Genomic DNA, 12,722 nt, shown 5'->3' with positions numbered 1-12,722 from the left:
GGCTCGAGACACAGAATGCGTTGGTTCTACGCTCCCTGCAAAGCAACACAGAGAAGTCGGACAATGCTGGTCAGACCATCCTCCTGCTCACGTTGAGTTACAGCCCAAGTCCTGCATCACCCACCCTCACAGCTGTCACGATTTCCTCTGCCCAGGGTTTCCGCCATAATTCTGAAGTATTGCGTGGAAGTGATGGGAGCTACAGACGTTCTCGACTACTAGTACGCTGGTGCCTGTCAGTGCCTATGCCCTAGCCCTGGCAGACGTAAGGAAGCGATGCAGCTCTCATCAACGCGCCGGACCAAGGTGTTATATAATAGTGACAGTCCAGACCTGCCATTCTCAACAATTCACAATATATATCTTCATCGGGTGCAGAGACTGCTACAGTCTACTTTACGCCCAAGTTATCTTAAGAAGCCCTGAGACAACGATAAACCATCGTCAATCACTGTGCAAACTCTTCTCATAGCTCAAGTTTCCCGTCGAAAACAAGGCATCTTCTAGGTGCGTGGCACAGAAACTTCCGTTTCGTATACAGAGGCAGGACGAGGAAGAGATGGAGAATCTGATATCCCATTCACATGCTGTCCATTCCCCAGCTCTACCTGACCTGAGTTTATTCTTAAGGCGTCGCCTCCGGAATCGGCCACAATCATGCCACCCTGCTAGTGCATAATCGCCTGAAAGCCATTCGGCATGGAGCATAATCAATCAGCGTGATTTCAACGCCAAACTCTCATGGTTTTCACAATACTCGCTAGAATCAAAATGAACATCTTCCCACACCCATCTGCCACCTGTCCACCACCATCATCCAGGCAAAGGCTCTTCAAGTTATCACAGGTGGATACAGATGATTGTCATCACACACACGCAAATGAGAAAACTACATTTTGTAAGCGATGATGAAGTCCAGAAGGTATTCGATGAATTCTTGATCTACGCTTTTCAAAGCTAGACGTTGCAGCTCGACAGGAATAAGGCGGATCAATGAAAAGAACACGGTAGGTTTGTGAGGATAATAGAATACAAAGAGCACCCGAGTGGCCAGAGAAGAAATGTTAGGATTGAGTCCCGCCAGAATAGGAAACCAAGTGTCTCAATCGACTCTGGCGGTTGCTGGACCATAAGGGCTCGGAACTCTGCTAGAAAGAGAAGACCGCACAATCTTATACTCCAGTTGAACGCCACAAGGATGGAGAAGGAAAGGACTTGACATACCGAACAATTGAGTGAAGAAGAAAAACAGTACGAAGACAAGGCAAGTCGATGTGTGTAGATACAGGGAGCAAGGAGACGAAGAAACGACAAGAATCTGTTGGAGCTTTGATGAGAACAAAGGAACACGAGACGGAGATCTGGGCGAGAATCTTGCAATTAGCGTGGCCTCAAATCTCATTGTTGTTTTATATCCCAGAGATAGGGTCTTCATTGGAGCGGCGGGCGGGTTGGTGGAGCGACTTTCAGTATAGTTGATGAACCAAGCATCAGATATAACGAAAAAAGTGTTGTTTGGCAGCAGTATAAGTGATACAAAACGTCTGACTGAACAAGGGCTTCTGCAAGCTTTGTCTTATACACCCATCGATCACGTGACTTGCTATACTATAGGTGAGCTATCATATTATAAATTTAGTACTCGTATATTGCTGCAGGTCTTCACAGACGTCTTTACCGTGACGCACAAACTACATTGGAAATCACCAGTTTTCCTCAAATCTTTCGGCAGAACATGAAATCTCCTTGAAACAAACTCCCTAGTTTTACTAACGCTTATACCAATAGTAATCTCTACTCCCAGGGGAAGACCATCACATCGTAAGCTGTGGCACGTGCTTGCTGATCCATTCATATGAGTCAGATCGAAAATCGTCCGTAATGAACTGCTGGTAGCCTGAGTAAAGGTTCAATAGCTTGTTTGATTCGTACCACTGGGGCCATTCCGGGGCGTCGTTATTCGAGTTGGGATCGAGATCGTGTATGAAAGACAAATAATAGGAGTGCATGGTACGGGTTGCATAATCGTATGGAATGCCCCAGACGATGTGAAGAATGTCGCTTCCGTGCACCGTTCCCAGAATTGGTAGACCGTAATTGTACGACGACATATATGACCAAGCCGGCAAATCAGAAGCGACAGCATGTCGAATGTTAAGGAAATAACGTCGACTGAGGGTGAAAGCCAGATCCCCCAGGATAGCAGCCAATCGTTTATATTGAGGATACCAGTTGTTCAAGAGACCAGTGCGGAAAGGTGACCCATCTTCAGTGATGGTTTGGTATGTCGCCACGAAATCGTCCATTTCCTGCTGGGAAGCGTGGTGGAAGAAGTATTCATTCAAATAGTCTGCAACTTCAGCCGTTGTGGTAATGTTAGGTTGCGCAAGCGACCAGAGCGTCCCTTCATCCTCTTCGTCTCCAATGATGATCGGGACCTTGGCAAATTTGCCCTCCTGCAGTAATTGGTCTGGGGACTTGGTCAGGGCTTTCCCGTCCGGTCTGGGCAAGAAGTGCAGTGCAATGGATTGGTACGAAGTGAAAGTTGGTATTTCTGCGATGGCATCAAGCAGTGTTTGAAAGTCCGCGTCGCGAAGGCACTGGAGGGTATCCGATGCACTCGAACATTTCACCTTCTCCACGATTTGATCATATACCGATTGGGCCTTGGGGCAATCGACAGAATCCGCAGGAACGACGCTCCCCGAGTTCATAATCCCTGCACGGAATAGAGGCTTGCCGTTGTAAGAGTTGTCTCCATCGTAAAGGATGAGATGGTCGAATACTGAGATGGACCCGGCTGATTCACCCCAAATAGTGACCTTGTCGGGGTCGCCGCCGAATGCTTCAATATTATCAGCCACCCATTTCATCGCTTGTCGCTGGTCTAGCAGACCGAGGTTGGCAACGCCGGCCTCCAGAACCTCTTTGCCAGCCAGGAAGCCAAAACCTCCGACCCGATATGTTGCAGCGACGAAGATGATAGGCTTGCCCTGTCCAATGGAATCTGTTACGAAAGGAACACCCTCAGACGTCATGGTGAAGCCCATCTCGAACCCTCCTCCATGCATCCAGAAGAGGACAGGGAGTTTTGCTGAAGAGTCAATACCTGCTGGTCGAAACACGTTGAGATACAGGCAATCTTCGCTGACGTTTCCGGTGGATTGGAAGAGCGTCGTGTTCTTGAGCACTGCGAGGGCCTCCGCTGGCAAGCCATCTGTAAAGCTTGTATCAAGCAGAGTCTGAGGACAGGTTGGTCCAACAGCCAAGGCGTTGATCGTACCCAAAGACTGGTCTTGCTTCAAAGGCTGTGGAACATTGTATCGCAAAGGCCCAACTGGTGGCTGTGCAAAAGGTAGTCCTTGAAATGACTCAACAATGCCAACAGGAACTCCAATGATAGTTGCATCCGGGGATGGAATCACTACCGTGGGACTGCCAACACGCTTGATCGTCTCGTCAGCCAGCACACCCAAACAGAAGGAGAACAGGCAGTTAAAGGTCAATGAAGAAGTCTTCATGATGAAGGTCACTCGCAATGAGACTTGGATACTGGAGGACGAGTTTTCAAGTTTTCCATGCAGCAGATTGGATTCCTTTTATGCTTCAATCAAGACCCCACAGAGTCTATGGTACTTTGGTGGGCTCACTATTGATCCTTTGCACATGCACACCCTCGGACTCAAATCAGTCCATCTTGAGTGGATGACATCAACGAAGATCGAACCAACGATTCTGTGTCAAACAACCAAGAACCTAGACACGATTCCCCGCAGCGGAGGGTATATGAGCATCTGAAGCCGAGTTGTCGGGTTCCCGGAGATATGTTGTGCTCCGATGATATGTTGACTCAAGACTCTGATCTGGTTGTTGCATCAACTATGCAGGCGATGTGGTAGCCAAACAGGGAAATTAGAGCGAGGCTTCTTCATCGACAGCGTTCTGCTCAAGACAGAGTGCGTAGCTATAGAGATGTGTTGACTGTATCCCTCCAGTTTTACGTGAGAGATGAATTTAGTAAAAATTTCAAAGCTCTTGTCCTATCTAATACGTGATTCGCTGCGGACGGCATGAATACCTGAAAGAAAAGGGAGAAAAGTCAACCTTATCGTTCGTCCCGAGGTATAAGTCTTGCTTTTCGTCCTCTAGGTTTGTTTCGAATCAAGTTAAACACTAATAGTCCGTCTATCTCTCTCCTGATCCCAAGATGCAAACAATCTGTAAGGTGTCCGTCGTTTCTAGAACCCAAATCCATCGACGTCGAATACTTGTTGAATACCTTAACAGGAAGATGGCGCGGAATGATCTACACATTCACACAATGATTTATTCTGACATATAATTCCACCTCTGACCTTCCAATGTCTCGTATGCGATTCACTCCAGACCCTTGTTCGATTCGACCTACATTTTGAATCTGACTTCGGGTGACGTAGCAGTCAGAGGAAGAAGGTAACCGCAGATCAATTTGGCGAGGTAGCATTCCGCACGCTCCGCACGCTCCGCACCCACCCTCTTTCCCCTAAATGATACCCCTGATGATCATTGGCACCGCTGCCCTTTGCCAGCCGCAGATCAAGTCGAACAAAGCTTGTTGCTTCACTTGCGCTGGTCACGCCTGCTCACAGCAACCGTGTCGAGCTGCATCAACATATGACAGAAGGCTATCGCGAGTTGGCACCCATTCCAGGCACTCAAGTTTACCACAATTCTTATATAGGTGGCGAGTGGAGACAATAACCGGTTGTCCTGAGGCAGCGTCACATCGATGCACCAAAAGTGACGAGCACTTCGAACCAGCCTCATCCGCCCTATACTCGGCGGTCGTACGTTCGGATAGTAGAAACTCTGTACGACCTCACGTAGTTGCCGCACCATCTCTGCATTTGGAAACGGAAATGTCCAACGCAAGATCGTACGTAAGAGTTTTGATTCAAAGCAACATGGCTTGGAGTTACCCATACTCAAGTGGAGTCAAACACGTGTTATTCGAGCATAGAAACACCAATCTGGACATGCTGCATAACAAGAGCCAACACTTGTGCATTACGCCTAGCAAGAGTTTAAGAGATGTTGTATGGTCTGGGAAGAAACGTATTGGCTTCATAGGTGCAGGCCGAAGGTCGGCCCAATATGCGTACTATTCAATAGGGTATGTAATGATATGGGTGTTAGATAGAGCACCAGACCGTATTTCCTCGACCCAGAGTGAAACCTGAGTTCCGCATTGAAGTAGAGTGGTACTACAGACCCATATAAATTCATAGGCAGTTATGGAACCCAGGGCAGCCTTTGCCATTACAAGTGTCTAGTCCCGTCCCATTACAGATTCACGAGGCAAACCTCATTTACCGTCCTTCAAGGTCTCGCCTTACAGAAGGATGTCGACTTGGGGATCCTTTTACTACTTTTTAAGCACCACGCCCCGGGGATACTTGTTATATTCCGATGATGCTGCCCTGATAGATCCTTCACCAGGATATGGTCGCCTATGTGCAGAGAGACCTGAACTGGTTCTCCAAGCTCCCACTGTTCCAGTAGATGTCTCGGCCGAATGGACACCGCTGGTGACAACTTGCTAAACCCTGTTCTCCGTGTTCAGGTGGACGGCTGGACGCCAAGACGTTGCAGTCCGCCATTTTGGAGTATACGCACCACCAACTACCCCACATTCAGTTGTTTGGCAGGAGCCGAGGGCCATCCTCGCCCGAACTTTCAACCAAGTCAGGGGTAGATGAGGGGTATGGGTATATGCGGCGACACAATCAGCGCTTACACTGCGTAGCATATGCAGACGCTCAGGGAAAAGATCTTGTTTGCTTCGTGGACACGAGTTCCACCATGAGCCTATGATTCGAGGTCTCTTCCACCTACTTGGCGGTAGCAGCACAAACATGTGATGGTTTCTTTTTATACTGTGGGCTGACCCCGGCTTGACACACTGCCTCTTTCGTAGCGGTACTGGGTTGGTAGAATGTGATCTCAAAGCCGAGGTAGCGAGGCAACCGAGGCCCTGTCGAGGTCAACATGGACATGTATTCAAAACTCTCACCGGTGGGTTGTGTGTATCTTGGAGCATCAAATGGAACAGCTCGACAGTCTAGACACGGTGAGACATGCATCCCACGATGAAGTGCATGGCCCTCAGCTGATATACTTATCGTTCATCACATATCTAGGGATATGAACTTGGCCATGGGAGAATTTGGTAAGATGTCTGCGGGTCTGTGGGTCTTTCATTATCGACTCCATGGTCTGAGAGGATCCATTCTTCTTTCGCTTGAGAGTACGCGTGGGTGATAGCTTGTTCCTGTCCTATGCTAATTGGTCTTCCCTTATGGAAGTCGCGATCGCGGTGACCAAAGAGAACCAACAAGACGGAGCAAGTTCCGCATCTTAGACGGGTATTGGAAACATTCCTCTTTCGAAGCTGTGGGGGAAACAAGCCGTATTGGAAACAAGACGAGTGCCTTGGAGGAAGACCTCGTCCTCCAGCCTCGGGGCCTCGTAGAACGGTGGCGTCCGTAAGGCACGAGACCCTTTGGCCAGGCCGATCGTCTCCGGCTTTTCCAAATAGTTAGTTGTCTATGGCGATATCCAGACGAACTGATCTCCACATATTCCCGAGCCGCAGAGGAGGGCTCTACCGTAGTCATGGCAATCGAAGCTAGCAGTGTAGAACGGCCTCGGACTTGTTGACTACCCAATGCCCTTACCCCTGACCGTCCCTCCTGAGAGCTCACGTCTCGAGACCATTTAAATCCCGGTCTCTGATTTGTCGCGGTGCCGGGAGTGCTCCGGCCAGATCCGCGGCAGAGAGTCTACGCGGCAGGGGCCGGCGATGTGGGGCGATGCCGCGATTTAGGGCGAATAGGACGACGACAGCTTCCACCTGCTGTGTAATAGTACTGCACTTGGTCCGTACAGTGATAAGCGTGCTAAGTTTTAGTTCCAATACAGGGGGTAGGGGGTGCTCTGGTGCTTTGGCGTCGCTGGCTCCACCGCGCGTCTCTCTTGCCATGGCATGGCCAACTCGAAAGCGCTTCGTCGCCATGGTCGCAGCAACAGCAGCTTCCTGAGGCTCACGATTGAGAGTTTGGAGCGACCCCGTGTATGTGCAAAGCAGCCTCCCACAGACCCTCGGCGCCGGAACATGCTCAACAAGGCCTCACCGAGCGATCCACGAGCCAGACCCACCACGACGGACCATGATGGGCGCCAGAGTTGCCCTTAGCCCCAAAGTCCAATACGAGAGCAGCAGTTGAGCGACGGCAGATGAGCACGATGGAGAACACACCACCACCAAGACCCATCTCGGCCGGCGCAGCCAACGGTCAGATCATCCCCGTTACCGCGCCTGCGCCTGCGCCCGCGGCCGCGCACACCCAGAACCGCAAACGCAGCGGCTCGGGCGGCGGCATCCTATCAAAGTTTCCCTTCATGCGCACCGCCGAAAGCAAGTCCAACCTCAGGGACGCGCGCCACATCGACATTGCCCAAGACGCCTTGAACCGACCTCCCCGCCCCGACGCTTCCTCCCCCGACCATCAGCAGCCTTTGAAGGAGCAACAGCAACAGCAGCAGCAGCAGCAGACGCGGAGGCGGAAGGGCTCGTTGCGCAAGGTCGCCCTGCTTGGTCGCGGCGCCCAGAGGGACAGGAGAGAGCCGAGGCCGCTGGACATTGACACCGCCGCGACGTCGCAGCCGACCCAGGCCCCGCCCCCCGCCAAGGGCGGCATCGTGACGACGGCGAGCGAGCTTGTCCTGAGCCCGGCTCCCATGGACTCGCCCGGCCTCGGCCTGGGCATATCGGACGTCACGCCGCGCCCCTCCATGGACGGCTACGCCCGCCGGGCAGAGATGCCCACACACCCGCCCCCTCCAGTGCCCTCAGTCGAGCCTCAGATGACGAGTCCTTCGATATCATACACATCGACTACAGACGAGGAAGATATCCTGTCTATAAAACAACACAACCCGTCGCCTCTACGGCCAGGTCTGGCGTCTCTCTCGTCCGGCTCCGAATCGTACTTCAAGCCGGCCCGCGCCCCGTCGCTGTCGCTACAGCGGCGGAGATCCATCAAGCATGCGAAATCACCGCTTTCTCTACAGGGGCTCAGCCCATCCCCACTACCGGTACCCGTGGAAGAGTATGACTACAGCGAAACGGAATGGTGGGGCTGGGTGATACTGATCGTCACGTGGGTTGTCTTCGTGACCGGCATGGGGAGCTGCCTGGGAGTATGGAGCTGGGCGTGGGACGTTGGCACGACGCCGTATGCACCCCCCGAGTTTGAGGACGATCCAACTTTGCCCATTGTGGGTTATTACCCGAGCTTGCTGATTTTGACTTGCATCATGGCTTGGGTGTGGGTTGTCACGGCGTGGGTTGGCATGAAATATTTCAGGCATGCCAAAATAAGTGGCGACTGACGGCTGAGTTACGATATGAATATGAGTGATATTTTGGTTTAGCAGGTATACCCCTAATTGACAACGTTTCCACCGTGTGTATCTGCAAGTGTTCGAGAGATGGAAGTTCTGCATAGCACTCTCGGGCACGGTTGTCATATACCTGTGCAGTTGCTTCAAGACTTCCGAGACCTAATGTGTCGGATATCAGGGCGTGCTGGATAAAACCCTTATCCAGGCCTGTGCGATATGCTTCCCTGGCTCTATGATACAGTCTACCTAGGTACTGTATCGCTAGAAGTCGCCCGTGAACCACCATTGAACGGCAGCACTACAAGCATCACACCCGCAACGTTCCCACGTTCCTTGAGCCTCATTCCGTGTCCCGCTGCTCCCGTCATACGCTAGACCTGCGATCTCAGCCACATCTGCGCTTCCAACCAGCGTGTCCAGCCTGTTACCCGGTCCTGGGCGTGCAACGAGTGCACATGTGCCTTCAAAGTGCAGCAGCAGCCACGGCGTGCCTGCTGATCCAGGTATTTCCCATTCCCCGTGGTGTTCCGCGGCATAGCTGCCGATCGCCTGGCAGTCTTCGGCCCTGGGAGACTTGGAACTCAGCTGGTTGTTCAGCAGTGAGCTATTTTGGCAGCTGGTGGTGTTGTCGTCTGCGTTCTTGAACGGGGCGCTGGAATAGAAGGCAGCAAGCGACGGAGGGCTCGCAACCGCGGTGATCAAGGGCCAGAGGGCGACGAAGGATATCATATTTGCTTGCATAGAGACCATGTTGTCGTCCCCAAGTTTGCCAGGCCTCTGCTGTGACATGAAAAAAAAAAATGATAATAATGGGTTTACTTCTAAATAATCTATGTCGAGGCTCTCCGTGAGTCCATAATTTCCAAACAGACAAACACCTCTTTCTATAATGAGCGTGCTCCTTGCAGACTCCATAAGTGTGTGTGACCGCCCCCCTGGAAGCATCTCCGCAGAGTAACCTGATGCGAAGTTGGGGTGTTGGCGGGCAGAGTCATCTGAACCCCATACATGGGCGCAACTGGTCAAATGACATAGTTTGTGGCAACTGTGAGACCAAGAAATCTACCCAACGTAAGGGACTGGGCCTTTTCACTTCATCATGAGTAATGGAAATGGTAACTACAAATGCTGGCTGCATCGTGAACCATAAACGGGCTCGAGTGTAAGCGCTTCAATCACAAGCAGGTCACGGCAACTTTGAGGCTGTTGATACCTCATTTGAACGCCCTTGACAGATTGATGGCGATGTGAAACTTTTAGAAAATCTCAGTTGATTTGGGGTAGTTCATCTCCTATAGAGCCTTTGTCCTGCTGTTTGGTAGAAGCTGACAGCAGACCACGTAACCGAGTCTCCCAGAATTCATCGCCAAATCCCCTAACACCAACAATCAGAAATCCGTTGTGAAAGCCCAATCAACATTGGCATCACAGTCGCTGCCGCTACATGTCTTGAACACGCCCTGCATTGCCTGGTCAGAGCCGTCCTGGAACGACGCCGCCGCTATGCGCACCACATCGGGCGCACCGACCCAGCTATTGCAGGCCTTGGGCCGGGGCCGGGCAAGGAGTCCGCAGGAGCCCTCGGAGTGTAGGAACATCCAGTCGCCCTCGTTCTCGACGTCGTCGTTGGTGGCCTGGCTGCGGAGGAGCCAATGGCCAGTGTGCTTGCTCGCCCAGTCGCCGATGGCCTTGCAGTCGGCGGCCTTGGGCGCCTCGGGACCAGCAAGGCCGCGGACCCAGCCCGAGTCGTCGCAGAGGCTGCTACTGTTGCCAGCAAGGGGAAGCCAGGTCGCGGACACGTATTTGTCGCCTCGGGGGATGTGGGCTAGGGGTGATCCCTTGGCAAGAATGGGCAGGAGGGTTGCGAGAACCGCAACGCTCGTCGGCGTGAAAAGCATCATGATGGAAATCTTTCAAGGGTTTTGGCTGTTTGATTTCTCAAGTAGTGGTTTGGGGGGGTAGAGGGTGATTATGAGAATGTAAGCAGGTAAGGGAAGAGAGAGTGCAAGTTTTATATCTAGGATTCTACCTTGAATTCACTTGGTTCATTTCAACGTATCGCAAAATTCACTCGGAGCGCAGGCCAGGAAAACCCAGGATTGTTTGAACATCTGATCCTTTGCCAGGACCTAAAGGACTGTCCCACTTGCCTTTCATGGTTAATATTTGGCAGCAAGGCACGCAACTTTCGAGCTAGGGTGGCCCAGAGGACTACCGTGGTATGAAAATCCAACGTCTTGCACAGAGGCCATGTCCGTAGTCCTATAAGAATGGTCCAATATGTTGGAAGTGGAAAATAGCAGATTTGTCTCGAGTAATAACGAACACGACTCCATTCACCAGTGTCACCCCCAATTTCTCAATCAGCAAGTCATCCGAGGATAATACGTCTATTCACAGTGCATTTTATGGCTGACAGTGCGAAAGACGTCTGCTTCCCAGCATGACGGCCAGAGCTATTGTGCACCCACAGTTTGATATGTCCTAGATCTTGCTCTCACTAGGTGGCCTGCGACGCATCAGGATCACCGACCTGTCAAACCCTGCCCTATTTGTTGCACACTTACTCACTTGAAGTTGTTTTTCATCTCACGGAGCTTGCCCATGACTGCAACCGGATCTGTCTCACCTGTTGCCTTTTGAATCACCGGATCCTGCGTCTATAAGTCAGCCTTTGCCCCGCAAGGTGATATTAGGGGATGCCCACCTCGACACGCATGAATACATTGTGCTCCTGATTTCAACTATATTAGAAATTACCTTTTGAGTGGCGTTATGCGGTGGGAACGTACCTTCTCGTCGCCAATAGTAAATTTTCCCTGCGTCTCCTTGTTGTTCTCGGCGAAGGACTCCAACTTCTTAATCGCCTCGTTCTGCAGAACCGAGATGCCGAACTTGACATTGGACTTGGTGTACTCATGTCCAGGCTTAAATATTGTCAGTGACACGAAGTGCTGGGCTTGCCGGTAAACATAAAAGACATACATAGACCTTTGTGTCGTTAGGCAACGCAGCCAGGGTCTTGTTGAGGGCCTTGTGCATTTCAGCCGCCGTTCCCTCGAAGAACTTGCCGCAGCCTATGGGAAACATGATCAGCTTTCAGCAGAGCGAGGACGCCAGCCAACCCTGCGCAGTGATCCAGCTTACCGCCGTGGAATAGGGTATCGCCCGTGAAAACGGCTTTCTGGTCACCGTCTTGCAAATACCAGCAAATACTGTCCTGAGTATGGCAGGGCGTGTAAAGACCCTTTACGGTGATGCTGCCCAGCTTGAAACCCTCTCCGTTGGGAGGTGTCTGTGTCACAGCATCGCACTCCTTTCCACCGATGATGGGAAGTTGAGAGTTGCCAAGTTCCTCCAGCTATCAAGGGAGCATTAGATATGACACCCCATAGCGATTACTCATTGCATCATTTCTGCTTACCATCTGCTTGTTGCCTCCCGCATGATCCCAGTGACTGGAGAAGCATGTCGTTAGTGCCATCGTTTGTTCGCTTTTAGATAGTAAACTCACTGATGTGTGTTGACGATGGCTGTCAAGTTGATCTTGCCATCCTGAATGGCCTTCTTTAGTACAGGAGCAACCCTGGGGATATCGTAAGCCCAAGTTCAACCAACCAAACGAAGGTGATCCTACTCAGGAGGATTGGCGGGGTCGATGATCACGGCATCCTTTGACTTATCGTCGATGACCAGGTAGGCGTAGTTGTTACTACTTCCCACCCCTGTTTCCCAGGGTTAGATGTCCACGACATGCTCGATTTGGGAGCCGGTTCAATATCTTACACATAGGAATCGATTGGATATGCATGGCGCGAGTGAATGCAAGCTGGGTAATTAGTGTTAGCGGTCCCACGGTGCACCCTGATGGCCCATTTGTGTCGAAGTACCTACAGCAGCTGTGTACTTGACAAGATTGGTAGGAGCTGACGGCCTCGTTCTCAGAAGACGATTCATCAGACTTAGTGTGCTGGTTGGACGAGGTCTCACGAGGTTGTTGCCCTTTACCAATCAATAATCGTGCGCTGGTTCGATATGACGTTGGTTGGGGTAACGGATTTAGCGGCTTTATCGACAACCGCCGTAATGATATCCCAGCTGTGGGCAGCTGACACGTAGAGGTATTCTCTCCTGTCAACAAACCAAGCAACAATCAGGGTATTGCAGCGCTTTGTAGAGACATCCAATGTCATTTCTATCGTTCTCGAGGAGACTGATCTCAAATCTAAATTTACTACACGACACCTATGGGCTTTGGCTTCCACGACCCTTGGTAT

General features: G+C 51.3%; 5 protein-coding genes across 5 annotated transcripts; 1 reads left to right on the top strand and 4 right to left on the bottom strand.

Annotated features, from left to right (window-relative positions):
- Positions 1 to 1,814: 1,814 nt before the first annotated feature.
- Positions 1,815 to 3,521, bottom strand: JN550_010385 (uncharacterized protein; the record flags this gene model as incomplete). Its single annotated transcript, XM_049308633.1, has 1 exon — positions 1,815 to 3,521. The coding sequence occupies one exon, from the start codon at positions 3,519 to 3,521 to the stop codon at positions 1,815 to 1,817; it is 1,707 nt and encodes a 568-aa protein (XP_049167665.1).
- A 3,218-nt stretch (positions 3,522 to 6,739) lies between these two features.
- JN550_010384 (uncharacterized protein) lies at positions 6,740 to 7,054 on the bottom strand (the record flags this gene model as incomplete). The annotated part of the gene is made up of 1 exon (XM_049308632.1): positions 6,740 to 7,054. One exon carries the CDS (start codon positions 7,052 to 7,054, stop codon positions 6,740 to 6,742), a length of 315 nt encoding a protein of 104 aa, XP_049167664.1.
- A 230-nt stretch (positions 7,055 to 7,284) lies between these two features.
- JN550_010383 (uncharacterized protein) lies at positions 7,285 to 8,433 on the top strand (the record flags this gene model as incomplete). The annotated part of the gene is made up of 1 exon (XM_049308631.1): positions 7,285 to 8,433. One exon carries the CDS (start codon positions 7,285 to 7,287, stop codon positions 8,431 to 8,433), a length of 1,149 nt encoding a protein of 382 aa, XP_049167663.1.
- A 273-nt stretch (positions 8,434 to 8,706) lies between these two features.
- Positions 8,707 to 9,195, bottom strand: JN550_010382 (uncharacterized protein; the record flags this gene model as incomplete). The annotated part of the gene is made up of 1 exon (XM_049308630.1): positions 8,707 to 9,195. The coding sequence occupies one exon, from the start codon at positions 9,193 to 9,195 to the stop codon at positions 8,707 to 8,709; it is 489 nt and encodes a 162-aa protein (XP_049167662.1).
- Positions 9,196 to 9,833: 638 nt separating this feature from the next.
- On the bottom strand, positions 9,834 to 10,346 carry JN550_010381 (uncharacterized protein; the record flags this gene model as incomplete). The annotated part of the gene is made up of 1 exon (XM_049308629.1): positions 9,834 to 10,346. One exon carries the CDS (start codon positions 10,344 to 10,346, stop codon positions 9,834 to 9,836), a length of 513 nt encoding a protein of 170 aa, XP_049167661.1.
- Positions 10,347 to 12,722: the final 2,376 nt, after the last annotated feature.

This window comes from Neoarthrinium moseri (genome assembly GCF_022829205.1).
Source record: "Neoarthrinium moseri strain CBS 164.80 chromosome Unknown scaffold53_Wmoseri_CBS_16480, whole genome shotgun sequence".
NCBI classification, from domain to species: domain Eukaryota; kingdom Fungi; phylum Ascomycota; class Sordariomycetes; order Amphisphaeriales; family Apiosporaceae; genus Neoarthrinium; species Neoarthrinium moseri.
This window is presented reverse-complemented; position numbering and strand designations above follow the sequence as displayed.